This window comes from Chroicocephalus ridibundus, chromosome 2 (assembly GCF_963924245.1).
Source record: "Chroicocephalus ridibundus chromosome 2, bChrRid1.1, whole genome shotgun sequence".
Lineage (NCBI taxonomy): Eukaryota > Metazoa > Chordata > Aves > Charadriiformes > Laridae > Chroicocephalus > Chroicocephalus ridibundus.
Window position 1 is genome coordinate 123,793,832 of NC_086285.1, and position 27,153 is coordinate 123,820,984.

Below are 27,153 nucleotides of genomic sequence, written 5' to 3' on the forward strand. Positions count from 1 at the left end.
GGACTTGCACTGTGAAAACGAAGTCAAGAACTATGACCTTTATGTTTTTATCTACAGTTCTGCATGTGGTCTGCTGAGGATGTAGTTTTTAAGCTGCTGTTAGAGTAACTCTGGTGCGTGGCGTGGATCCACTCACACGATCCTTTACCTGCTTATCCCAAGGTCTTATGCACAACCTAATTCTTGGGGTTTTTTTTGTTTTTGTTTTTTTTTAAAGTTAATGCCCTTGTATAAACAGCTCCATCTATGCAAAGTGGGTAGGAGCTGTTTTTTTTCTAACTTAGTAGTTTTTTATACTGACAGAGCTGGTGGGAAAAACTTCATAAAGGATGAAGGAACGGAGAAGCAAGCTCTTGGCAGAAACCCCCCAAACATTCAACATACACCCCCACCCCCAATCCATCTCTTTTCCAAAACACAAAGGCTTTCTTATCTGTTTCCTTTGTTTCTTTTTTGTTCTGCAATTTTTCAAGCGTTAGAGAGAGACAGTTTCCCAGCAGATTATGAGACCATGTGGAAATCCATTTGTCTTTAGCATACAGTAGTTGCTAAACATATATAACTTTCAAATCCTCTCTGGGAAATAAGTGACAGAGACATTCAGCTAACCCAAACAACGCATTTCACAGTAAGTGCTGTACTATCAAAGGCCTTTAGACTGAATAGCTGAATGTCCCCTCATTTAAGGATATTGAGGGCGCCAGGACCAGGGGATGCTGGGAAGCTTGTCATCTTACAGTCAATATAAATATTTGTAGATATACTGAATGGAGACTGAACTGTGCCAAACTTTTGGCTCCTGATTTAACCAGAAGAATTTCTCACTCAGTTTAGTATGCAACTAAAATAGAGACAGCAAGGAGTCATAGGCCTTGTCTGCCGTGCAAAGTTCCACTGAAAACTGATTTTAAATAGATCTAATTAAATGAAAGCACATCGCTAGCGCGCGTGTGCTTACATCAATGCACGCAGTGATTTTATTGGTTTAATTTAACTTTAAATCAGTTTAAATGTGTCTATTTCAGGGGTTAGCACTGAGTGGAGCAAATAAATTTTAAAATTAATTTAATTTAAGTCGTGTCCTTTTCCAGTGTAAGGAGGTTTTATAGAGCTTTTTGTTTCCATTTATTGATCTCAATGGTATTCTGTGAGCATACTTAAAGAACCGTTTTTTTTTTCATAGAATTCACTTGCAAAACTACTGAGTTCAGTCATCTGCACATGATTAACATTTCTGTAGTGTATATATATATACTATTCTTATATATAGTGAGATCAATATTGGCATGTAACTTTTGGATAAGCTTTTTCGTAGTTGGCTTTTACCAAATGTCTTGTTGAAAAGAAAATTGGTGGGCCTGTGACAAGTATGCAGAAACCTTTTTTTATAACTTTTTAAGAAAAAAAAACTTATTTGGATTTAAATGTAAGCAATTTCCTGCAACTTTGTGAATTTATTCACAATGGATTTTCTTTAAAGACAACAGAGTGAAAGCAAGCTAATATAAATAAACTATATTAATAATGTAGTAGCAGCTACAGGGCTTCATAGCAGTGAGGCTGGTTCTGTATTAAAATTCTGAAATGATGAAAAGTAGGAAATAAATATGTCCACTTTTTCTGCCCAAATGAAGTGTATTTAAAAAAACCCACTCTATCTATCTCAGAAAACGCATGAACAGTAGAAACTAGAACTGAATAGCTCTAATGCTTGGGGATGTTTATAACACAGGTAAGTAATTTTAATGACCTCCAACCCAATAATGTTCCCTTGACCTAACTAGCCTGCCCTCTCAATTGTTTAGAGTCCTGACTATGCTCAGACTAAAAATCACCACAAGCATTAAGCAAACCCCAAAACAACCTCCTGAGAACTATTTATACAAGATGCGATGGCCAGTCAGGGCGATAAAACAATGGTTTACAAGAAGCCCAAATAAAACCTGGAGCTGTCCTGAGGAGGACGGCCTGTGGCGAGTCAGTGGGTAAACATTCTCAGCACAGAAAGAGGAGGACGGGAGCGACAGCTAAAAAAGACGAGGGCAAGTCTGTGAATAAATCCAAGCAAGCCGCACTGCCTGTGTTCTCATGCACCTTGGTCCTTGAAGTGTATTTGAGTTAGGATTACTTTCTCTCCCACCCCCCCTTTAAGTCCTTTTAATCATTTGGAACTTGCATAAAATATAGAGTAAACCCCATTTGAAGAAAAGTTCTCTTGTACTGCGTGTTGTCTAAGGAAACCTCCATGTTATGATTAGATCTGTTATGGTTAGATCCTTAACAATTTATTTCAGTGGGAAAACTTCCATTTGATTTAATAGCAACAGGGCCCAAACTACATTTCCATGAATCATTTCAAGACAGTTTACCATTCAGGGATATTGGCTTCTTACCAAATGACCGTCTTATTTAGGTCATAAGGCAGATTGTCTTCGTTCCATGTTATATCCAGTCTCATGGATGTGCTCTTGAAAGGAACCTGAAACTTGGATATCATAACTTTGGTGAAATAGCCTTAATACTCTAACATGTTACGCTAATATAGTGAATTACATTTTGGTAGAAAATGTTCTCACATGTCCTATAAAAGAAAAATTTATGCTAGATGTATTTTAGTAGTGTGGCTACGGCTCTGTGACTCTCCTTGAGGTAAATCTGATCATGTAAGAAAGATCTACTCGATAAAATCCAACTGCAAGTAACTCTTGTTATTCCACACAAAAAGGCATTTTCAAAATGGTAAATGAAATGTACTTGCTTGAAATTGCGTTGTGAAAATGAGGGCTTTGTTATGCAAACACAAGCGTGCAGCAGCAACGGCACTCATCAGCTAAGCAAAGTGTCCCTGGGAGACATTTGGGCAGGCTCGTAGTTGTGCGGGAGAAGGGACCCACCGACGGGGGTTGTGCCGTATGGGCACGGCATACATTTCCTGTCTAACTGGTCCATGGGCAGCACTGCTACCTGGAGGGCTGTGAGCATGGCCTGGGCAGCTGGCATGGCTCTTTGTGGGCTAGTGCACATGTAGGTGCCTCGGATGGTTTTTAGGTTCCTGTTCACTGTTTGTACTCTCCTTCTGGCTCTTCTGTGAGTTTTCTTTGCCATCTTTGGATCTTGGATGCTGCTGGGAAGGCTGATCCTTGTAAAGGCGCGTTGTGCACCCATTCAACAGCCTGAACCCCCAGCTGCACAGAAGGAGGGGCCCCAGGAGAACACAGTAGGTTGTGGGTGGCAAATGGAGACTGCAATGATGGGGAAGGCTAGAGACCTGTGACTCCTGGCAGTAAGAAAATTGTTCCTTCTCCACTTTTGGTCTGCAACTGCAGAATAGGTTTAGTGGTCTGGTAGTAAATGGATGAGGACACATGATTTAGTGACAGCAGCCACAGCTAAGAGCCTCAATGTCTTGTTTGCTTCACTGTCTACCAACAAGGACTCCTAAATCTCTGAATGTAGTTTAAGGATTCAAGGAGAACTACCAGCAATAGGTAAGGACCAAGTGAAGGATTACTTTTGAGAACTTGAGCCATAAAACTCCATGAGACCAGATAGGCTGCATCCAAGGAGGCAGAGAGGGCTGCTGTCTTGCATCTTGGAAAGGTTGTAGAAACTGGGGGAGATCCCCAGTGACGGCAGAATGTCAACTATTGCATCTGTGTTCAAAAAAGACCAAAAGTTCAGCCTTAGAAGACTACAGGTTAGTCATCCTCACTGAGGAAAATCATGAAGTGAGTCCTCTTGGAACAGGTATCTGGGCACATGAAGGAGAAGGTGATTATTTGGAACAACCAGCATGGATTGACCAAAGGTAAACCATGCCTGACTGACCTGATTGCCTTCTATGCAGAAATTATTTGATTTGTGGATGAGGGGAGAGCAGTGGATGTCATTTACCATGACTTTGGCAAGGCTTTTGACATTGTCTTGCATCATGTTCTTGCGTCCAAGGTAAGATGTTATAGTTTAGAGGCTGAACAACCAGATGGTAAAATAACTGGTTGAATGGTTGGCCTTAGAGGGTGGTGGCTAATGGATTCTACACTTCCTGGAGGCCTAACAAGTGGAGCAGTGCAGAGCCTATCCCTGGACCTGGACTGTTTAACATATTCATAAATGGTGTGGAGGAGACAATGGAGTGCACTTTCATCAGACTTGCAGATGTTGCCAAACTGGGATGGTCAGGGCTGGGCCACTTGCCTTGTGAGGCTGCACGACTGGGCCTTGTTCAGCCTTGAGGTGAGGAGGCTTTGGAGGCACCTAACAGTGTGCTCCCCGCCCCCAGTAACTATTGGAGATCATTGAGAAGATGGAGCCATGGTCTTCACAATGGTGCGTGGTGGGAGGACAAGAAACAACAGGCCCAACTTGAAACAAGAGATGCTCATACTGGATATGAGGGAATATCGTTTCACCATGAAGACAGTGGGGTAGTGGCACAGGCTGCACAGGGTGGTTACACAGTCTCCATCCTTGAAGGTTTTTAAGACTTGAGCTCATGGCTGAGTCTAGCTTCAGCAGGAGGCTGGACTACAGAACTGCTGAGATCCCTTCTGACTTGAACAATCCTTGATTCTTATGATCCTATAGATACAACTCCAGTTTGGCATGGTGTTTTTCTGAGAAGCAATATATTGGTAAAGGCTTTCTTTAGCCAATTATTTAAAGATGTCTTGGCCTTCTAACAGTCTTTCATAAAACAACTCTTTTGCCTGCTTTTCTCCTCCACCCCCAAAGCAAGGTTATTCTTTACAGCAACAGACAGAAGACTAATTGAAAGAAATATCACTGACAGTGAACAGTGAATCAGCGCCAGTCCTTATTGTGTTGTTACATCTGAAGAAGCTGACCGGTGATAACGCAAGGTCTATAGTTAATGTAGACAATACAGGCACTTTATAATCCCAGACAAAGCCAAGATCACAAAACCGTATAAGGCGCTATCCCTCGCTTTTATACAAATGATTGATTTGACAAAACCTAAGGATGTTTCATGGACTTTTGCAATAATTTGGAACATTTCCTTTTTGTGCAACAGAGCAAAACTGTGAAGATGGAAAAACCTATGTACTGCTAAGAAATACACTCTAGAAACTGCTGGAATGTAACCATATTCACATTGCTCCTATTTAAAAAATCATTCAAGGTTTGCATATATTTCATGCAGTTGAGGAAGTAGCTATTATCATTACTCATGTTTTCACATTGTGTCCACTCTGCTAGGTACAGTACTTTTAATAGTAAACCAGTGTACAGTATTTCTAGACAAAGTTTAAGGCAGGCAAATAGGGATTTTTATCTCACCTATGGAGCTGGAAAAGAGGCAGAGGATGAACAGGAATCTACTCATTTAGGAAAAGTGAAATTCCTCTGGGGGAGTGTTTTACCCAACAAACAGCCAGAGCGACACAGTTCTGTTAGCAACTCATCCTGAGCAGCATCTGTGGTTCCCGCTGAGTTCCCTCACTTGTACTGGATCAACTGGTAGCGCTCAGTGAGATTAAGAATGAAGAAATCCATCTCTCTGGGATTTTTAGGTTTTGTTTTCACTAGTACTGAATTCTGCACTCAGCCACTTTGATTTGCAAGATAAACTACTGCTCATTTTAACTGAGAAACAAAATGCGGTTCAGAGAGGTTCGTTTTTCCATAAATTGGTGTGTGTTCTAGTCCCTTGAAACATGGATCTGTAATAAGATGGCGTTCCAAATTTTCATTGCCTGCAGTCTGTTTCATATAACCGGGGATGGGTATGACGTGATTGGACGCATATAAGACTGTTCTTTTTCAGGATTCATTTAAATCCATCCCCATTTAGAAGAAGAAGAAACTTGTTTCACAGCTGTGTAGGTGCCATGTCGTCTCAGTTCGGTTACTCTTAGGCAGGTTGGTCACATCACAAACCATCAGAGTAACCGGCTTGAAAAAATAACCTTGTGTCTCTCAGGAAGGAGGACAGTAATTAACAGCATATGGATAGAGTTGCTTTTACCACAGGGATGAAAGGTACATTGGTAAAACAGGATGTGGGCAAATTTGTGCTCCAGTTGTCTCTGTGGTTTGTGTCAGCCTGTGTCTGAACAGGAGATTCTGGCTTATGGTGTGTCCAGATGATAGTCAGAATAATTAATGTATTTTTTTTTTAAATAAAAGATATAAAACAAGATTAAAACTAGAGCAGTTCATTTACTTCAGCTGTAAGAATCTGGCCTACTGTAATTCCCTAGAAATTACTCCTGAATTTTGCAGAAAGTATCTTTATTTTTCATTTCACCCTACTGTCAGAAGTAGTGGGTACACACATTTTTCAATTTTGTATGTTCATATTTCCTGAAACTTTGCTTAGAACCTAAAAAGAACTAAAAAGAACTGGAAAATACGTATATGATTTGTAAGCTGTCTTTGAAGTGGCTATCTTTCTAGCTGCTACTGCCGCAAAAAACCCTGTTGCAACGATAAGTGTAAGCCTGGATTTCTCCAAAGTGCTTAACTCTAAACTATTTGATATCAGCCAGAATTCCAGAGGATTTCAGCTCAGATTAAAAGTCTTTTTTTAATGTGAAAAGTCATGAAAATTGATAAATGAGTCTTACGATATCCTGCCTGGGATGACCATGTCATGCATATGGTTGAATTTATCATGTATCTCACACAAAGAAAGGCAATGCTTGATAAGCAGTTTTATTGGGTAATTACATTTCTTTTTTTACATTTGCAAGTGAAGCGGAGTGATTTCCATCTTGAAGTAATTTACTAACACATTATAAACTCGTCAAACGCTAACGTGGTACAGTACGCCTCATTTCCTGTTTACTAAATAATCCTTTGGCTGTCTGCTTTGTGTCTTTCAGGTTGAACCTGGAATTGTTCTCTGCCAGGGACGTCATGGAGCCTGGCGTCAGAGTCCTTCACCTGAAGGAAAACATTGCCTCCTTGGCTCGGCTTCTTGCAAGTACAAGCCATGGCGGATTCCCAGTGGTTTGCAGGCCCAAGCCAGACCATGCAGAGGTGTTCCAGGGAACTATTAAAAGGTAAAAATGCTATCAAATTGATGTCATGTGATGTTTCTGGCCATTTATCAGATTTTTTTTTCTCTTTAAGCATCTGTTTGGTGAAGATTATTTGGGATGAATATGGAACTTGTTCCTACTTTCTTTGGCATGAACAGCAGGTGTCCTTCAAAGAAAGGACCTAGGTCTTTTCTAGTACAAGGTTACCTATTGCATCAAGGTTTTATTGAAACAGCACCAATGAAATGATCTTATGGGAACTGTAGAAAAAGGGAAAATTGCCCTTCAGACCCTTAAAGATTCAGTGAAACAATAATTTAAAAGGATAAAATCTAGTTACTTATGAAATGTCCCATGCCAATTTAAAGCTGGCCTGCTCTTTCTTCCCAGTTTTTTTCATTTTATTAGTGTATGCTTTTACAGGAAATGAGTTAACATAAATCATATCACAGACGAGATAAGCAACAAAGTCACTGGAAGTAACATGCTAGGGTAAACAAGAATTAGACTAAATGAATCCTTGCCATACGGGGGACTCCCAAAAGGCATATAAAACCTCCTGATAAATGAAGTATTTATGATACTGTATTTCATATGACTACAAGAGTGAATTCATCCTTTCAGGAAGGTATCTTAAAACTGTCCTTTGAATTGCGGGTCGTGAGTGGGAGAGGCGGTGACTTAATTTCCACCTTGAGTATCCTAGAGGAAAGGAGAAGATGCACACCCAACTCCTACTGCAGGGGAGCTGAGTTCACACAGCAGGGCCCCAGGAATTATGCTTCTAATAACTATAATCCAAACGCATGGCCAGCTAGGTATTGTAATATCATCATCTTTCATAATTTGCATGGTGTCTTCTGTCCTGAATGACCGTAGTGTTCTTACAGCTTTTCTTGTAGAGAATTTTTTCATCCGCTTCTGGTTTAATGCCTCAACCGCGTGGCAGTTGGGACCTATCTGCGAGCAAACAAGGATAAAAGTATTTTCTTCTGTTGATCTGGATGGGGAAAAATGTTATCCGTGCATCATCAGTGGAAATTTGGTTAGGGCTTGTCTGCTTTATAACAAATTTTCAAGGATGAACTGCTGGCAGCTGGATCACAAGAACTTACCTCATAGCAATGTGGTCAGCTGCCCTTTTGGAGCATGACAACGGGAAGGGAGTGAACGTTTAAAGAAAACTGTGAACTTGCTTCATTGACAAGCGAAACAGTTTGTATGAACCTTTTAGGAAGAGAAATATCTGCTTGGAATGAGAATTGTACAGAGGAAATCGTTAGGGTCACAGCGGCCTGCAGGAGTAATGACATCAATAAGTGCAGTATCAGATACTTGTATATGATGTGTATATTTGTTCCCTCACGGTGACGCTATCATAAACATTATTAGTAGGAAGTGTGCTAAGGCACTAAACCCTAAATTTCTGAGTGATATTCTGCAGTGTGCACCAATCTGAAGATATTATATAGCATAAACTGGTGTGCTTCTAGTTCTCAGATGTCCAAGGCAATAAAAGTAGAAAGCACCCTAACAACTGATACAGCCAAAGTTCCTTTTAAATTCAATTTATAGTCTCATCATTTCCTTATGAATTCAACAAATCACCTTGCAGTAAGCATCCCAGGCTGCTGAGTTTATGCAAATATCGCTGTGCTTTGTAATGCAGAGCAAAGTGTGTGGGAGCAAGCAAAAAGCGGGGACAGATGGCTGGTCATTAGCACATCCCAAAAAGAGGGCCTTTAGACAAAAGCTGATGCTACCTGACAACTCTGGTAGGTTTGTGGTTTGCTTAATCCCCAGAGCTCTTTTATGATACATTCTGTTAGAGCCTTAACAGGGATGAATGAAAAAGTTTGTTTCCCTGCCATTTTCAGCATAAATGAGCTGGTGTTAGACTGTTTTGAGTAAAAATAAAATAACGTTTTAGATGGCTTACAAAGAAGCAGCAAATGGCTCTTTTTGGCTGGTCAGTTGCTTGCTCCAGCGAAACCCGTACAGAGAGGTTTTCTTGGGAGCAAGCGTTGCGTTCTGGGGTGCTCCGATGACAACCCTTCTTGCCTCAGTGCGTGCCCAGCAGCCTGGGTACTTGCGTGTTGAGTTCTATGTGCCTTGACCCAGCAAGGACCACGGGTGACTTCGCTGTTCTGCTGTTCTCACCAGCAGCAGGAAAGGAATGCTCTGCAGCCATCCTCTGAAACAACCCACCAAAAATGTGATGTGTCATGGAATTAGTGTATCCATAACCATAAGTAGTTAGGATTCAGGTTTTCCGTCTCACTCATACAATTGCAGTTCTTGCAGCACATAACTGTTCAGACCAAGATGAGGGATGCTGTGAACTCCTTAAAGAAGGGTGCTGTTCAGCTTCTTACCCTATGAGTTCCAATGCAATCCCATGTGGAGGTGGCATGACCACAGGCAGAACAAGTTAAGTTTTTTTCCATCTTATACATCAACAATGTTGAAGTGGAGGAAATGTAGCTTGCCTGGCATGGTTTAAAAAAGGTGGATTAGGGAAGATGCAAGAATAATTGCTGTGATGTTTTTCTTGAGAGTTGCTTTGGGCATTATTATTGGTTCTTGATTATTTTTCTTTCAGTACAAAAATGTTAAAAATAAAAAGGGGGCAACAAGCTAAGGAAGGGAAAGCTAACTAAGTTTGTATGCTAATGCTAAGCTTGCATGAAGGCAGCAGCAGCAGCTCATAATTTTTTAATATTGTTTCTCATTTATATGTGTTTCTGTACCGTCTCTTCTCATGAAATAAGCATGGGTGAAACATTGTAAATTTGGACTAAATGTAAAAGTTATTCAGTACCTGCCCACGCTTGGAAACTGTAGTGATGACAGTTGCTGTACAAGGACAAAGTGTTACTACATTATGTAATATGTACGCATGATTCTGACCCTTTGAAGAGAAAAGATCAATGTCAGTTCTTACAAAAGCAAGGACTGTGGCCAAGCAATGTTGGCTGGGACTTGCATGGGCCTACAAATGCACCTCAGTGCTGGTCTGCAGCAAACACCCAGATATTCCAATTTTGCTAAAAAAAAAAAAAAAAAAACAGCAAAAATACTAAACCCCCAAATCTTCCAGATCTGCTTAGTGGGGCCAGATTTCTCTCCTACTCTTTGTGATCTGGATGGCTACCCAGTGGGGATCAAGATGAGATCACCAAACACTTTTTTACATGGGTGACCTAAATCTGAAGATGTTATCTTCCCTGGTTGAGTAAGCAGTAGAGACTGAAAACAAAAGCAACTACTAAAGAAAGCTCCTTGGCTTTAACATTGTTAAAGAGGAAGCAAACTGTAGCTGAGAAGCAAGTTTCCAAAACAAAGATCTCCTTAGAGTAATACTTTTGACACTTTGCCACAGGCAGCGCTCTGTGCATGCCTGGGAAACCCTCGCAGAATTCGGTTTGAGGAACGAGTGGTGAACTTGATGCACAGCATTGATGGGGATCATCAACGTATTGTGTGCAAGGCAGAGGACTGAGGGACTGGCTTCCCCTCTTTGTTTCTCCCACAGCAATGATGATACTTGCACATCAGAATAAAACAAGCTATTCTTTTGCGCTGCAGCTGAAATGCCTCCCCCATCTCCCCCCAGCGGCTGCAGGAAGGGAGCCGGGCTGTTATTTATGTGTTAGCCCAGAGTCTGCTGAGAGCTATAAATGTCGTGCCCTAAATGGCATGCCCTCCTGGCTAGGTGGATTTCATTCTTCAGAGAGACCCGAGGATAGGACCACTGCCTCCCTTCCCAGGAAGTTTCTGCCAGAGACACTGCGTGAGGCTGTAAATGCATATTGAGGAGTTGTTGGGAGGTCCCCTGGCTCTCTCTTGCCTTGTCTGCTCTGGTCTGTGGCTCCAGATCCTTCTCCAGTGGGAAAAGATAGAGTTATGCCTCTGCCTAATTTCTGTGAGACCAAAACTGAAAAAAGAGCTATTTTTTTCACTTCCACATATGTTACAATGTACTGGTGTAGGGCCATTGTGGGGCAATGAAGTGGTTCTTTGCCATGATGAAGAGATTAGACACATCATCACTTGTGTTTTGCTGCTCCATCTTCTTTGCCAGAGGTTACTTTATAATGTAAACCACAGTACAAACAGAAGACATGGAGGATTTGAGGAGGAAAGCTGTAGGTAACGAATTTTTTTTTCCCTGGCAGTGGATATGGCTGGGATATAACGTGAAGGGTGATGGTACCTCATGGTCATCAGCAAAGTCTTTGTTGCCACGCTGCACACCCTCCCACGCATGATCACTTCCCTCCACATGCGTGCGTGACACTCATGTACTCCCTGATTTTGCCCACCAAAATGGATAACAATGTGCTCTCTACCTAGATGCTTTTTTTCAGAGGTGCTGTTTATCCCTCATTATATGTAGATTTCCTCCATATTTGTGACTGATGAACACCCATGTTCCTCCCAGGGCCTGTTCTGATGTTGGTGGCTTTTCTTGCCTTCACTTTTGCCAAGGAAAATGAAGGAGCAGAGTTTCTGGACTGCAGTTAAATCCTCACGGTATTCAGTGAAGAAAAGCAGGTGGATGCTGATGTCTTGTTAGGCCAGGGTCTGTCCCCTCCGTTTCCTTTGAGCAGAGAGGCAGAAGCTGGAGCGCTGCCCGGCAATCTTAATTTCTGCCTTGGACGCAGCTATGAGACAATTTTTCTGGAGAAACTACTGGGCTGACAAATACCACTGAGTCGCCTGTTTGGGAATTTTACCATAACAAATAAGCCATTTTGTTCATGCCTGAACCTCTCAGATCTGTACCATACATAGCTCTCCTGTTGTAAGGCTGAAGGCTGCATTCCCTGTTTTTGCCTTTGCACTCTTACCTACACAGCTGTTAGCCATTACTTTGCGTTTTGTTTGTCTATCTTTTAGCTGAAGTAAAATTATTTTTTTTTGTGCTTGATTTAATTTGATTGGGAGAAAGTAATTATGCAGAAACCACAATATCTCTGACTGTAAGCAGACTGTACAGAATATATCTGTCTAAGCAGAAATGGGTAAAACTTGGTTTTCTGCTACTTTTGTACAGGATGTGACATTTCTGGCATTGTGCCTACATTTTTGTGTGTATTTTTTCACCTAGGAAACCCCATTTCTTCCCACCCATCAAGTTTACTGAAACTTCAGCATTTGTGGTCGATGGAAACTCTTATTTTGGGGCCAAAAAGAAATTTCAATAAAAATACTGTAGGCAAAGTTGTCAGAAATCCTTGTAGTTTGCCATGTTTGTTTGAACTGTTTTATTACACATTTTAATATGCTATATGGGAATGTATTGGCTATGTAATTGCCTTACTCAAACTAAGTTTGTTTGATACAAGTGAAGTGAAGAAGTGTTCAGAGAGCCTAATTCCCATTTTTGCAACAAAGTTGGGAATCTGAGATCCTTTCAAAAAATAGAACTTTGTGCCCTAAATCATAAAAGAAATATATTTAAAAGCTGTGGTCTTTGTGTAGTTGAAGAGTTACCAAGGCTTGGAGTTTCATAAATGCCTAATGACTGAAAGCATGGCTCCCCATCTGAAGACATTTCAAAAGGTTTAATATTCTGGAAAGCAAAGCTTCTGGAGATGTTGTTCTGAAAGGTGGGTTAGAGCCTGCTCCTCTCTGCAATCACCCAAATAGCTCTAAGTTTTGTGAGCTTTCCTTAACAACGTGCGGCTGGCTGGACCCAAGCTGGACGGGCTGGCAGAGCACGGCATCGCTGCCGCCACTCTCCCGACGAACTCCGCAGGGCTCCATCGCTGGATGTGGAGACTTATTTCAGCGAGGTTGGGAGCACTGGCAAGAACGCCGAGGGCTTCCATCTTTCCACTTCACGAACTGGGGCGACATATTAAACCGCCGCTTGATAGCAGCAACTTCCCCACTCTAATTCTCGCTCAAAGGATGTTCACAGCTAATGGAGCCGAGCTGAGAGGAGGATTTCTGCCTCAGGTTAGTCCCCGGTCCGGAGTCAGAAGAACTGCCAGTGGAGGGAGCCAAACTACATTTCTCTTGGCGATATTTATTTTGCTGCTGTTCTTGCTGCGCCGCACTTTCTGCTTCCTTCGTGGCAGGAGGAAGCCAGGTACGGAACAGTGTGTACTCATAAACCTCCTACTCTGTGGCCCTGCTTTAGTCGCCCTGCTTGTAAACTGGTATGGGAAGGGAGATACTCTGCTCTCCACAATCAGAAGACATGGTAGAGCAGCTGTTCCCAGTAACAATAATGACACTATTGCTGAGACAAACATTTTCACGATGATGCATGGGAACACTAAATCCAAACCACATTGTTTAGCTAATGCATGCTTTCACTCCGCTAAAGGGGAATGTCACATAACTGAAAGTAAATTGAAGAGATCAGAGTTTAGAAAATATGACAAAGTTGAAAACTTAAAGCTGTATTACACTAGTAACATCCTTTAGCAGAGAAATCATTGATCCAAAGCGGTGTGTGTATGTGTATTTTATGGCAGTTTATTAGGTATGACTCGCCTCTGGTCAGTCCAGTGAACAGAAACCGTTGTGAGTCAGGAATGCTTTCTGCCAAGCGCTTCAGTAAAACTGAGTAGAGCGTATTGATACGTGCCGTGGGAAAGGAGATCTAGCATTGCAACATATCGTAGAGATGTCAGGCTGTAGGTATGGTTTCTGGTATTTTTCTTTAATCTGCCCTCCCAGTTGGGACTAATGAAACACTACTCTCAAGGCGTGTGCACGCACACGTGTGCAGAGAGTCCACACACACTTGTTTAATAAGGCAATACCTTTATTTTTCTTAGCAAGAGGAGAAGTACTTGCCTTCAGTAAGCAATGTGGTGCAACAGCTTAGTGACAAATGGAGAAAGTTAAAGACAAATTGAGACCCGATACCTTTAATTCATAAATTAATCACTGAGTTTAGCGAGATCTACCTTAATATTGCAACAGCCTTTGCTGCTGGCACTCTTGAAATAACTGATACAGATTTGAAAGCTTCTTGGAGAGCCTTTTCCTTCTGGCACTGTTGTGGAGAGGTTGCTAAGTATAGATCACAGGAATGCAAAGTTACTCAATCAAACACAGGAGTCTGCAAAGTTCATGCAATAAATGGAGACAAAAATGAGGTTTTGTTTCTTACTAGAGGATCATGGACAGCTTTCCCCCTTCCTCCTCCCTGTGGCTTTGCCCTGAGTTCTGAGCCATGGTGATTCTACCAGGTCTGATCAAAGCTGGAAACACCGTTGGCAGTGGTTTGAAGGCTGCGTCTAAACTCAGCCAGCAAAGAAGAAGAAAAGGGGAGGGGGTGCACGTTACCGACCTGAAAACTATTTTTAGGTGTGCAGACGAAGGAGCTGACGGTAATATCAAAGTGCTTTTGTGATTACTTGGTTTTCTTGTGAGAGGGTAGAGTCTGTCAGCACATTGTTTGTTTTTACTGTCCGGACTTCTGCTTTTGAAAAGCTGATGCAGTTAATTTCAATGATACACTATACAGCAATCTTGCCTATTAAAATAAATGGAATCCAGCACTTTCAACAAAAGCCCTTGACGTTATGATCCTCTCATGTATTGTCAGGGTCCTGGGGCATTGCAGCTCATGAATAACACAGATGGAGGAAGGTTTATAGAGTCTGTGGCAGTGGTTTTATTTTGTATCCAAAGTGCGAAACTTTTCTTCCCAAGAACATTATATGATACTTTTAAAATTAGTAGGCCTGTTTGGCCATACAAATAATTGTGCAGGTGCTGGTAGGACTTTGTGACGGAGCCCTTTAGAGGGAAAACCGGAGTGGTGCAGAGGCTGTGTGCTAACTCAAAAAGCTAAATTAAAAACGTATGCAGCCTCGCTGCAGCATGTGGGTGGCTTTTAGGCAAGTGCAGAGTGTTGTTAAATGTCGAAATCAAATATAGGCATGGGGAAAACTGGTGTGTGAATGGAAAGACTGATCGCATACTTGTCCTGTCGTTGAAATGTGTGGTAGGTTCCTCTGAAATTGAAAATCTTACAAGCCAGCTTGTAAGGAAATACAAATCAGATCCTAAGTCTTTATCCTTTTCTAAAATCTAGCCTTTCTGTAGGTTTCAAAGGCTAGGTTTGCATTTACAATTTATTTGCAGTTGCCTTTGTATTTTCATGTTGAGGCTGTGGACTTACTGTCTGCTTATTCATCCTGATGATGGTGCCCATAACACCAGACCTCTGGCAACTCAAGTAATGAATATTGACCTCAAAACAGCTCTGGGGTGGAAAAAACCAAAATCCCTGTTTTGTAGATCTGAAAATGGAGGTACAGAGATTAAACTTTTATTCAGCATCCTTTGAAAGGCTGTGTCATGGACTGGATTTGATCTTTCCTCTGGAAAACTGGAAAACTCCAGTACTTGATAATGACCTTTTTATCATCTTGTAGGTAAAATGGCAAAAATTCCTGCAAAGCTCCTTCTTCATTTGAAGAACAAAATATTAAGTAAACAGTAATGATTTAGGCTGCCTAACCTGAAACAACCCTGTAACCCTGAGATTTTGCTGTGACAGACGAAGATTTTGTGGATTTTAAAACAGTTCCTGGTATGTGATGATCTAGTCCTTATCTACTGTCTAGCTCACCATATGCATCATACTCTCTTTTACCAGTTAAAAAAAGGCATAATGCTATCTGAAGTCAGGGAAAATGCATTTAATATACTAGCGGCTATCTTACCAAGACCATAAAGTAACAACTATTCTTAAATAGAATTTGCATTTTATGGTAAAAATGCCTCTCGTTGTGCCCTTTTGGAAGCGTTGCATGTTTATGCTAGAACTTCTGGTGAGAGCAGAGCAGTGATCAAACCCTGCACAATCCCCTAAACGCTCCTTTTGTTTCGACCGCTGTGAAAGTTGAAGGTGCAAGACCCCAAGTCTTAGCTGCAGTGAGTTTTCAAAACCTTGTTGATACTGTAAAATAATTTACACCAGCCAGGTATCACAATGAGGAAGGACCATGAAGGGTTTCAGGGTGCCATATTTGGTTATTTTAGTTTGCAATTTATTGTTCCGGTTCTTCTTTATTGTTATTTCAAACTGACTGACAACAATCAAAATTTAGTAATTGATGTCACTGGGTTTTAAACATGTCTGAGAGAAGCCCTGAGACAGTATTTGAATGCATGGAAGGGACATTTGTTTTATTCTGGTCAGAATACATTAATCACTGGCCCCCACTGAGTTGGATATTGGCCAAAACATCAGATATAATCAGTTAAAGATTAAAAAGAATGCAGGTACCTTTGGTGGATTAATGCAGGAGAAATAAGGCTAAAGCTTAAAGCAAGCTAAAAGTGATGCTTCAGGTTCTCTAATCCTCCCTTCTCCCCCCACCCTACTCTGTACCTATTTTATCCATTCAGTTTGGGAAGAGTCCTGCCCTGAATGCTTATGCCAGTGACATCACCTTTTAATCTTCCTTCTGTTCATTTGCAGCTACTTTGGAGCTGCAGTTCCTTTTATGTCACTCCCCCAATATTTAGAATTTGCAGTTTCCTCAGATAATTGGCCATCTTGACAAGACGAGTGACACAATCAGCTGTCAGATACTTTTCATTCCTGACTTCCATGCCAAATCTGACATGTGGATATTGGGATAATAGTGTGTTATCTTAATTAGGTGTATCTTCACGATGCATGTTTTATAACAGATAGAGCATATGAAACTACTGCAATGCCTTGCCAGGGTATCTTTGAAATGAGATTCCCTACTTAAGGGTTTTCTTCCTTCTTAAATAAATAAAGAGTAAACGAACAATTGCAGAGTCCAAGTCTGAATCCTAGCACTTCCTGTTAAACCTCACAAAATAGTGCAAGAAACATGTTTGGTCTGCTTTCTAAGGCTTGATGATGTGATAGGAAGGATGTTGTATGTAACATCAAAGAGTGGTGGTGTTATACCTCTGAAGCATGACTTCTGGAAGTCCAAGTGAAATAATGTATGTTCATTTTTCTCCTCAATATGGCAGTTTTTAATAGGCTTGGATTCTTATCAGAAATGTTCCAACGATTTCCTTCATTGTGTTTGCATGTGCTTTTTTTTTGACTAGCCAAATTTCTCTCACACTTCCCAAAGCCCTGTTAAGTGACTCCCTGCTGGGTTTAGTTAAGAGCGGTGCCGAGCAAATTGCAAGCTGCCAAAACTGGCCAACAAACCACTGGTGATGAGCAAATGTTTCTGCTCTTTCAGCTCACGGTCAATGTTGCTGTTTTTTTTAATTCTACCCCATGATTTTCAAGTGGAAAATAGAAAAGTCTGGACTATGGACAGGCCTGAACAGTGTTTTGGATGTGAGCATACAGAGCCTGGCAAAGGATCAGGGTGGATCATAACTTTTGCACTTGACGTCTATATATTCATGCTAGGATTAAGGTCTTGAGAGTATTCCTGGCCCAGTGATCATGCTTGAAATTGACTTCTTGGAGCTGTACGTGATGATCTCGGAGCAGAATTTAGATCTGTGTATTTATATCTCACGTAGAATGATTACAGACCTGTTTGTGAAAGACCATAAAACGTGAACCTTTAGAGCGCCCTGCAGAACAAAGAGTGTAATGCATCAAACGTAATTCATAGGGCATGACTGGATGAATTTCTTCTCCATGTCCTCTGCTGTAGCGAATATATTATGAGTATATTGTGTTTTCCTCTCTTTCCTTCTCCAAATGTAGCCTGAGGGGGATAGATCCTGCCTGTTGTAGCATGCCTATACTATTCTTTTTAGTGTGTTCTCATGATTGTCCTCAAACCCAAGTCCATTAATTGTCTATGCGACATGTCCATATGCTGGCATGCACATGGCAAGAGTCTGAGGGCAAGCCAGTGATTTTCCCAGGAAGGGAGATGTGAACTCAGGACAAAGTATTTCCTCAGTGGAGTTTTCTCAGCAGTTCGTTCTGCTGCAGCGTTGCGCTCTCCTTAGTAATCTGAGAGAGATTTTATGAAAACCACAGCCAGCTAGATATTGAATTGAGACAAATAACATTTCAATATTTATGAAGGATACTGTATTCCTTGTTTGTCCTGTGAATGGAATGTGCTTTAAAGGTGGGAGCAGATGACAGACCCTTAGTCTTCCCAGCTATGCGGTGACTTTTTTCAGAACTGTTTTTAAATTTTTTTTCCCCCGCAAGTTCTTTTCACTCTCAGGTCTTCACCTGTAAAAGGATGATACCTGTATCCCAGCCACAGGCATACTTACTTATAAATCCCATTGAGAATCTAAGAAGAGAGATCAAGGCTGTGTCTGCATTAACACAATACAGATTTTGAGACTGGACCTAGAGAGTGAAACGCTGACTGTTGCAGGAGAAAGGGGACTGCTCTGCGATGCTAACCAACTCAGGGGAGGTGGAGGTGATAGGATTGTTTCCTTCAAAAGTGTGTTCCCGATCTGAACTAAAACGTGGAGGTAGATGCTCCTAAAGTATCTTGTTTTTAAGTTGGAGAAAAGGTGGACTATATTATGGACCTGAAATGTGTGAAACTCCAGACAGATCAATATAGTATATTGGAAACTAGTTTAATGTTACGTCTTCATGTGTGAGAGCTCAATGGTATTTCATAATAAGTTTACTATTTTTTTTGCACTCCTTATAGTTTTGATCGACCTTCATGAAATGCAGGACAAAGAAGTACGGAATAGTGAAGGGGAGACTGTTTGGAAAGAAAATAATGGAACGGCAAATAGCCTGCTGGTCAGGGCAGCCAGCAGGAATGGAGGGACCTGGTTGTACAGATCCCTGTTTATTCAGCACGGAACCCCTCCAACAGGAGAAATTAAGACATGCCATTCATAGCCACTAATGTGCTCGTTATGAAGGAGAGTGTGGAGAAAGGGCTTGAACCCAGTTCTTCCATATCCTGTCCCTAGGGAGGGCTCTAACCACCAACTTTTGGAGCTGGCAGGCACGTCATTTTACTGTAAGTCCTCTGCTGTGGAGTGCTAATCCCACCTTGAAGCTGATTAATCTTTCCCAGGAGACATTATGTTAAAACTAGTAAATTCCTGTAACAAGTTTTGGTTTGAACGAATCAATATTTTCTAATACGGAAATATTTCTTTGAAATATTCCCAGCTTAGGCTTGGTGTTCCATTCACAAAAGCCACTTTGTACCTCGTTTGTATTTCTCTGATGCCCTAATGAAGGTTGCATGTCTGCTCGTCTCTGGGTCCCTCCAGCGCATCATTTAGCAGTGTGTTGCTCATCTTTGTACCACTGTAGTAGCTCCTAGTTGTAATCACAGACCAGGGCTAACATGATATTAAGTATGATGCAAAACAAAAAGCTTCGTGGTGGTCTCCAAGGTGTTTGTTATCTAAATATAAGTTAGAAGGCTGGAAGTGGATAGCATAGATAGAGTGTGTGTGTGTATGTAAGCAATGAAACACTAAGATATAAATGATAATTTGAAATATATTGCTTGTCAAGGCTTTTTATGTGTGATGCAGAGGGGGAGGACAAAGGGAAGGTTTGGAATGATGTAATAATTGATAAAGATATCCATTTTCACATGACTAAGTTAGCAAGAATATTAAACGCCTTAATGAACTCTAGAGTGCAATACTGTGACAGAAGGTTTCACTGATGATTTAAAATATGACATGGATTTTTGGCAGATCTTGTGTTTTAATGTAGATGTTACTTAAGAAGGATGTGGGTATATTCAGGTAATTGTATTTGCTTATTAGTTGTATGGTCTTGTTGGGTGCAAACTAGACAGTGCATGAGCTGTTCCTGCCAAGCAGGTTGATCCAGGTCAAGAAGAACATGTAGGATAGCTGATGTCCTTATGATCTAATCAGCCAAACCTAAACCAGAAAACACCTGTGTGATGCTGCTACTGCTGATGGAAATATAGGAAGGTGAAATATGTGGTCAGCCCACTAATACTCTGTCCATCATATATCTGATTGTAAAGCATTGTGAGCTTGCTTTTTAAAATTTGCCCCTCATAATGACTGTAGTCTTCCTCTCTCCCTCTTCTGTGTCTTATTTCTTTGTTAACTTTAGGTTAGAGCTGTGCATGCTGCTGGAGAATGAGGACATCTTTGAACCAGAGACAAACGATGGTACTTTCTCCTCTTCTCATCCTCTCTCCTATGAGAAGGTAACCTCTTCTCTTTCAGCTCTTCCCTTGTTTAATCAGCATGTGTATTGGGTGGTTTAGGATGAGCTCTCCATGAACGAAGAGATGATGTAATATATGTGGTTGACATAAAGAAGTGGTCAGGTACGATTTAAATTAAAGGATGACCAGAGACCTTCCAGGGACAGCTGTCATAAGCTATAATGCCACTCAGAGTCTGAAAGTTGTGTAAGACTGCTGGCAAAGAATTTCCTTGCTCTGATAGGCTGTTCCAATCTTCTCTCTCTCAACTTCTCCAGGGATAGCAGAATTACTATAATATTTAATTCTGTACGGGATAACACCTCTCTGAATGACGAGTGTTTATAAAAGCTTTCAAACTTGAAAAGCATGTAGCGTTCTTCCCTTTGATAGATGACTAAAGGATTTTTAGGAATAGTAAACATTAAGTGTGGTAGAAGAAAATCATGTGTTACCAAGGCAAGACTAGTAATGCAGGTTTGAGCAATTTATAGAGGCACAACTGGAAAGTTATCATATATTACTGAAGCTTGGTCTGCACAGGGAAATCTGGCTGGCAAAACAATGCTGAGAAGGAGCAGAGCAATTATGTGTGGGATGAGGTGCCAGGATACAAACAGGTACTCCTATGGACGAGGGCTGAAGCTCAGCTGATGCCAGTTTTGTTGCTTTTTTCTGCACTATGTGATCATGTAATTACCGCTTAGTGTGTGAATTTTCACAGCATGAAAAACCTCACCCCTAAGCCAATATAACTTATGTTGTCTTCATAGAGATACAGTTACGCTAAAGGAAAAAAAAAATCCTTTTGTAAGTAAAGAGTGTTTTATTTTAAATTGCTAATTTAAACCTTATTGGCAAAATAATTTTTAATGTTTGGACAGGCTCTGCTAATGTAGTTTTGCTAGAAAACTATCTCTTAGGAGTCAAACTGGAAGGCTTTTGAGCTGTGGGTTCTAACGTGCAGTGCAGAGGGAAAGAGAAATGGATTCTTGCCTATTCCAGATAACAGTGGAGAAGCTGCCCAATCTGTCGCGCCTAACCATGCTGCTGAATCGCTACACTACAGATCCCCAGTATCAGCAACTCTTCATCAATCTGGTAAGACTGAAGCCAACTCTAAAAACAAACATTTCCTCCATGAACAATGTGTTTGTTATATTTTCTCATTTGTTTATGATGGCTGTGTCAGCCGCACTGATTTACATAAACACTGCCAATCCTGGGACGTTACATTCTCAACAAAAGTAGCTGAGTACAAACAGCATTCCGAAGTTTTAATTCATATTGTATAAACATAACAGATGTTGATAAAATGAGCCAAAAAGAAAATACAACAAAGGAGACCATTTCAAGGGGACTTTTGATTAAAATACATTCCAGATTGACAAAATGATACAATGTTAATGGAATAGATCATTTAAATGTCATTATTTGGCTCTTATAGTCCTATAAAGCAAATATAAAGCAACACTTCTGAGATTTTAGGCTCCATTACCGTACAGTGCCTATACATCAACTTATAAATAAAACTATATTTCTTTCCCCTTTCCTTTTTTTTTTTTTTTTTTTTAATCCCTGCTATGACATTGCCACATTTATTTCCTAAATACTGTACTGAAATATCGGGTCCAAAAGCAATAATGTGTTTGGTATACTGAATAAGGCCTAAAATAAATATGTTATAAACAAAATAAATGTAGTTTCTGCCTTGGTGAATTTCCAGTCTACAGCATTGAACCTAAGTTGGGGGGACACTGGGAAATCCAGGCCAGAGAGCCTAAGCCAGATAGGTTTTATTTAAAAAGATATAAAATCTGCTCCTATTCACTCATGTGTAAAGAAGATGGGGCTAAGTTTGAGATCCCCCTAGTCTGAATTCCTTGCTTTGAGAATTGCTAGAGGGAGTGACAAGTGTTAAAAACCACAATGCTCCTAATATCCATTATCTACTTTGGTTTAAGAGTTTCCTTTTAATAGATGGGGAAACTGAGGTGGAGATCCCCATGGAAACACGGCATTCCAAAGTTCAAGAGGAGGTCATACACGGGAGTAGAAGCCAGCTCAGCTGAGACCCAGTCCAGTGCTTGTGCCATTGGGCCACACAACTTTTCTGTTATGGGAAACCTATTGCACTCAGTTAGGTTTCACATTGATACCTAACTTTTTAGGACCTGATATGATCCCTGTAGCAAAAGGTTGAGTATCTTTTCCAACAACTCGTTATTATTACTCACGAAAGCTTGTTTTTGGTACCCACAGAAATATCCATTGTGAAGTTCTTAGGCTTAATGATTTCCTGTTCCACAGCAAAATTGTATTTAGTACAGAAAGAGGAAACCTTTTTACCTTTAATTTTTTTCTTCCTTATGTCTTTGAATGTCTTGTCAGCCCTGTAAATGAAAGAGGGAGAAGAGACGTGTCCCTCTGTACTGTGCATTTATTTATATTATTTTATCATGTCTTTGTTTAATTTTTCCTCTGTCTGGGGAAGCATACGCTTGGGAAGCATAATACACCTCCTTTGACAGAACTGGTCAAGTCATAAGAAGGATACTGTAGAAGTATGCAAGAAATAAAAACTTAGTGAACACCTATATAAGCTATAAAGACCAGCTTGGTTAACAATAAAAAGGTCTTTAGCTCTGTTCCTGTCAAGAAACAGTTATAGCCCTCATAGTTTTCAGTGAGCAAAGTTTAGTACTTGCAGGCCCTCTTCTTCTCGGAGCCATATGATTATTTTCTTTGTCCTCTTCCTCGCAGACTATGCTTCTATGTGAATTTACTTTTATAAGCATTTACTGCAAAATATTACAGGATGTCATAAATGGTTGTGTAATGAGATAGCAGCTATAAAAAATCTTAAGACTTAGTAAATATTGGGGTCACCAAAGATTTCCAAGTAGAAACTCAGACCATATCAATGGGGCTCAACTTTGCTGTTTTAGCCTGTGAGATTTGGGTACATTCCAGTCATAATAGTTTATTTAGAGTGAACCTGATGGTTTACCAAAAAAGAAAGTGTTTTTTTACTATGGTATTTCCTGATGTTTTAGGTATAATTGGGGATGGGGAACCGGGAGAGAAGACCTAATGTTCTTACTGGCTCCTGTCCCTCAAGCCTGCTACTTCTCTCTCCCCGGCTTCCTTTCTCTGCCTCTCTTTCCCAACCCTATGGCAAGGGATACACTCATGCTTTTGCGTTTTCCCCATGTCTTGTCTCTTTGTCTTACAGGAGCCATACATAAATAAATCGGCAATGTCAGTTCAAGCTCATTTCTCGTTGCAACGCACCTATATCATCTTTCGCACCCTGGGGCTGCGCCACCTCACCGTTGTTGACCAGCAGAATCAAGTGGTTGGTGTGATCACCAGGAAGGACCTGATGCCTTTCCCGCTGGAGGAGAAGCTCAGGTTCCATCTGGCACCACAGAGCCCTGATGCAGGTGAGCAGCCCCTGGATTCGAGGCCATGGATGTGTTCTTAGGCTTTGCCGCTTCTTTTTGAACACATGTTCTTCAAGAAAAAATAATCAGAGCTTTTCCGCTTGATCCCTTCTGGAGAAGAGATGCTTAAAAGCTGTTGTATCTAGACATGTGGGATTGTAGCCCAGAGCTATGTCTCTTCAGCTGTTTGGTGACTGCAAAATTCATTAATTTAAATGCTTGTGAGACAAAATAAGAATTCATGTGTTTATGGAAGATGTACATAAAATCAGATGTGAAGGATGGATGTCAAGAATGCTTTTCTCACACTGTGTATATGCCTCCCGATGAAAAAATGTCACGACCCTTAGCAGCAAAGTTATGTTGTCAAAGTCCTTCAGTGAGGACTAAATGTTCAACCTCTGAGTATCTGTCTTTTAAAAAGGAGATATCAGCATGTTTATGTGGAAATATGTATGTTTAACTGAGAGGAAATGCCACCTTGAGGTAGATGAGCAACTGAAAGGAACAAGGGATTGACCTTTCTTATTGGCCTGCGTGTATTAGAAATTGCAAGGAAGAATTGTATGCAAGAGAAAGATATCGACTGTGGGGCTCCTGCCAAATTCCCATCACACTTCTCAGTGGGAGAAACCCGCCGTGCTTTTCTGTTGCCTACATTTCTTTCAATTTCTGCAACTCCTGGAATAGGCTCTCTTTCCCTCCTTCCACTTGACACAATAACATTTTTAGTTAAGTTCATGTGCAGTGAGGTATGGGGCAAATTCTAATAGTGGGGAAGCAACATGATAAATTGTGGGAGTAGTTTTTGTCTATATAGCAGCATATTTACAAACTGAGCACAAATGAAATAATTTTTCATGATTTTGGAATCATACAATGTTTGAAGCCTTGGAAAGTGTTGTTTGTTAATAAACTAATGTGAACAATTTTTTGGATAAAGACACTTTTAGATTTCCTTCTGTGACTTTGCAATTGATGTTTAATTTTGTTCTGTTAAATACCAGAGGGATTCCCACAGATTTGGATATTAAAATCAAACATGTACGAAGGAATCCACCGCTATTAATGTTGTTATAATGAATACCAAGGAAAGCTAGTAATAATTTACTGGTTATAAAAACTTGCCAAAATTCCTGAAAGTGAATTTCTGGTATTTGAATCATGCAGCTTTGAGTCTCCTATGAATCAAAGATTTGTTGGGTTTTCTCCTGTTTTCCCTGCCGGATCTTGCCTTTATTATCAGTAATGTTGCTTCTGTAGCACCACAGAGAATGCGAATGCACAGCACTTTCAAACTTAAATGTCCCATCAATGCAAATACTTGGCAGCCCAGAAACTTATGAAGGTACTTGAGAAAGGCTCTTTAAATGGTCACTTAAAATATGTCATATGCAGGATGAGAAACGCTTTGCAAATCATCCATCCAAGAGACATGGAGGCGGATGTTTATTTAGATCCTGTTACAATTAGTAATCTTTTCTTAATTAGTACACTAGTAAGGTCATTGTCACTATTGATCTATGTCTCACCTGTGAAATGCAAAGTTTTTCTTGAAGGAATTAGGGTTTGTGTGCTAGCGGAACAACTTAAGGCAGTGAGAATGTCTTCCTCTCTTGATAACTGAATCTGAATAACCTTGCCATAAATTTGCATTTTTGGTTCAAAGCCCGTTGCTGATTTCCTTTTCCTTGATTTATTGAGTACACAAAGTATCACCCTTCTAAGACCCGAGTAATGTAATTTCTTTTTTACTTACAATATCTGTGGCTAAATGACTCAGTACAAACCGTAGTTGGGGGGTACTCCGCAGAGTATGAGGGCTGGAGATAGCCAGAATATCTGTAACTCGTTACACAACTTTGAACAAGTCACTTAAACGTTTGGCATATCATTTACTCTGCCTTAAAGTTGGAATAATGATATGGGTCCACCACAGTTACTGTGAAAAGTATATGTGTGAAAAATATTATAAGAATGTAAATGGTTTATAATAATACTTTGTGCAGGCCAGTTATAAAAAGCAACGTGGGATTGATTTTTCCCCCCCTTGTCAGTAACAAGTGTAATTTCTAACCAAAAGTTCACACAATATACATGGAACTTCTTGTAACTGTGTTGTGAGCTGGGTGGGGAATGGCATGCTGCATTTTTCCACACATTCTTGTCTAGTTCCATAGCTAGATGAGGGCTCTTTTTGGTAATAGATGTGAATTCATGAAGAATTCCTCCCAGGACTTCCTGAAACAAGTAGCTCCCTTACATTCTGGACTCCAATGACAAATCTGTCTCATCACAAACCATAATAGCATAACACATATAGGAAAGTAAAAACAGATGAAATTTATAGGAAGCTTTTCGTCAATACGTGATTCTCACGATCCTTACATAGGTCAGGTCTCTAAGGAATGGCAGTAACAAGTGGACACATCATTTGACTTTGGCACAAGACACTTCTGTTTTTCTTCTGGTCTGTTTATAGTGAATGGTTCTGCTATTTCTTCATGTGATTTGAACTAAAGTCTGCGTAAGTAGAGCAAAGATGCTGTTTTTGTATGAAATACAGTTTGCTTATGAATTTTCACAATTTCTGAACACAAATCTGTGACAGACAGGGCTTCACAACAAAAGTCAAGTCACTGGCATTATTTTTGATTTGTGCTATGCACCTGTAACTCTTTCATCTCACCCTACTTTATGATGGTGTTTTCCCAACACTTTCTCTCTTACACTGAAATATCGCTTAAAACATGGGCAGACTGAACTTTAGATCTAGGTTTCAAGTACAGTGAGGCAAGATTCTCCCCATTCAATCAGAAGAAAATGTTTTCACATTAGAAACATTACGCCACGTCCATTACATATCCCTATGAATGAGCACAAACTGTTGTGACAAGGTTTTTGTGGTGCGCAGCTTTAATGTACAGTTTTACATGTATCCTGTAATGTGCATGTTCTTATGCTAATGTATGTAACATTGGCGGTATTTTTCCGGTCATGTGATACTTAAATACTTTATAGTTAATTGCCTGGTGTTTTTAAACTGCCTGGTTTTATCCCGCTGTAGAACCTTTTAACATTTTTCTGTTTTCCAGTTGATTCTTGCTTACATTTTCAAATGGGATGGTGCCCTTTAATCACATTTGTTTGCTGACCACGAACAGGAAAGCCTAAAGGAGGGAAGACAGATGAAAAATTGTTAGTATATACGTCATATTAAAATAATGACTTTAAGGACGTGGGGACCAACATTGCTAAAGGTACTAGTAATGGGATATGGTCTATCTTACCTCGAGGCCTCGAGTCAAAAAGCTAAACGGGAGTGGGAATGCTGTAAGAGCATATACTGTAAGAGTAGTGCCTGGAAAATCACTGATGAGGAAGTGCTGCAAAATGTTACTGTTGTCTCTGCTGCCCCTTTTCACATAGCTTCAGCTAACAGAGCTGTCAGTGTACCTCTGGAGATCATGAAATCACTTAATGAAATGAAGTGTAACCAGCTCTTTACTTAACTAGTGGTTAATTAAGTGTGACCATCAAGTGATGGGAACCATAGTAGTATAC

General features: G+C 40.5%; 1 protein-coding gene across 3 annotated transcripts in view; it reads left to right on the forward strand.

Moving 5' to 3' along the window:
- Positions 1–24,764, forward strand: part of LOC134510762 (chloride channel protein C-like) — an 82,006-nt gene extending 57,242 nt beyond the window's left edge. For all 3 annotated transcript variants that reach the window (XM_063323997.1, XM_063323999.1, XM_063323998.1), the window contains 4 exons: positions 6,849–7,028; positions 20,047–20,143; positions 21,149–21,244; positions 23,379–24,764. In XM_063323997.1, the coding sequence (XP_063180067.1) occupies positions 6,849–7,028; positions 20,047–20,143; positions 21,149–21,244; positions 23,379–23,630 (625 nt within the window). In that variant the 3' untranslated portion in view covers positions 23,631–24,764. The remainder of the gene's footprint in view (positions 1–6,848; positions 7,029–20,046; positions 20,144–21,148; positions 21,245–23,378) is intronic.
- The last annotated feature ends 2,389 nt before the right edge of the window (positions 24,765–27,153 follow it).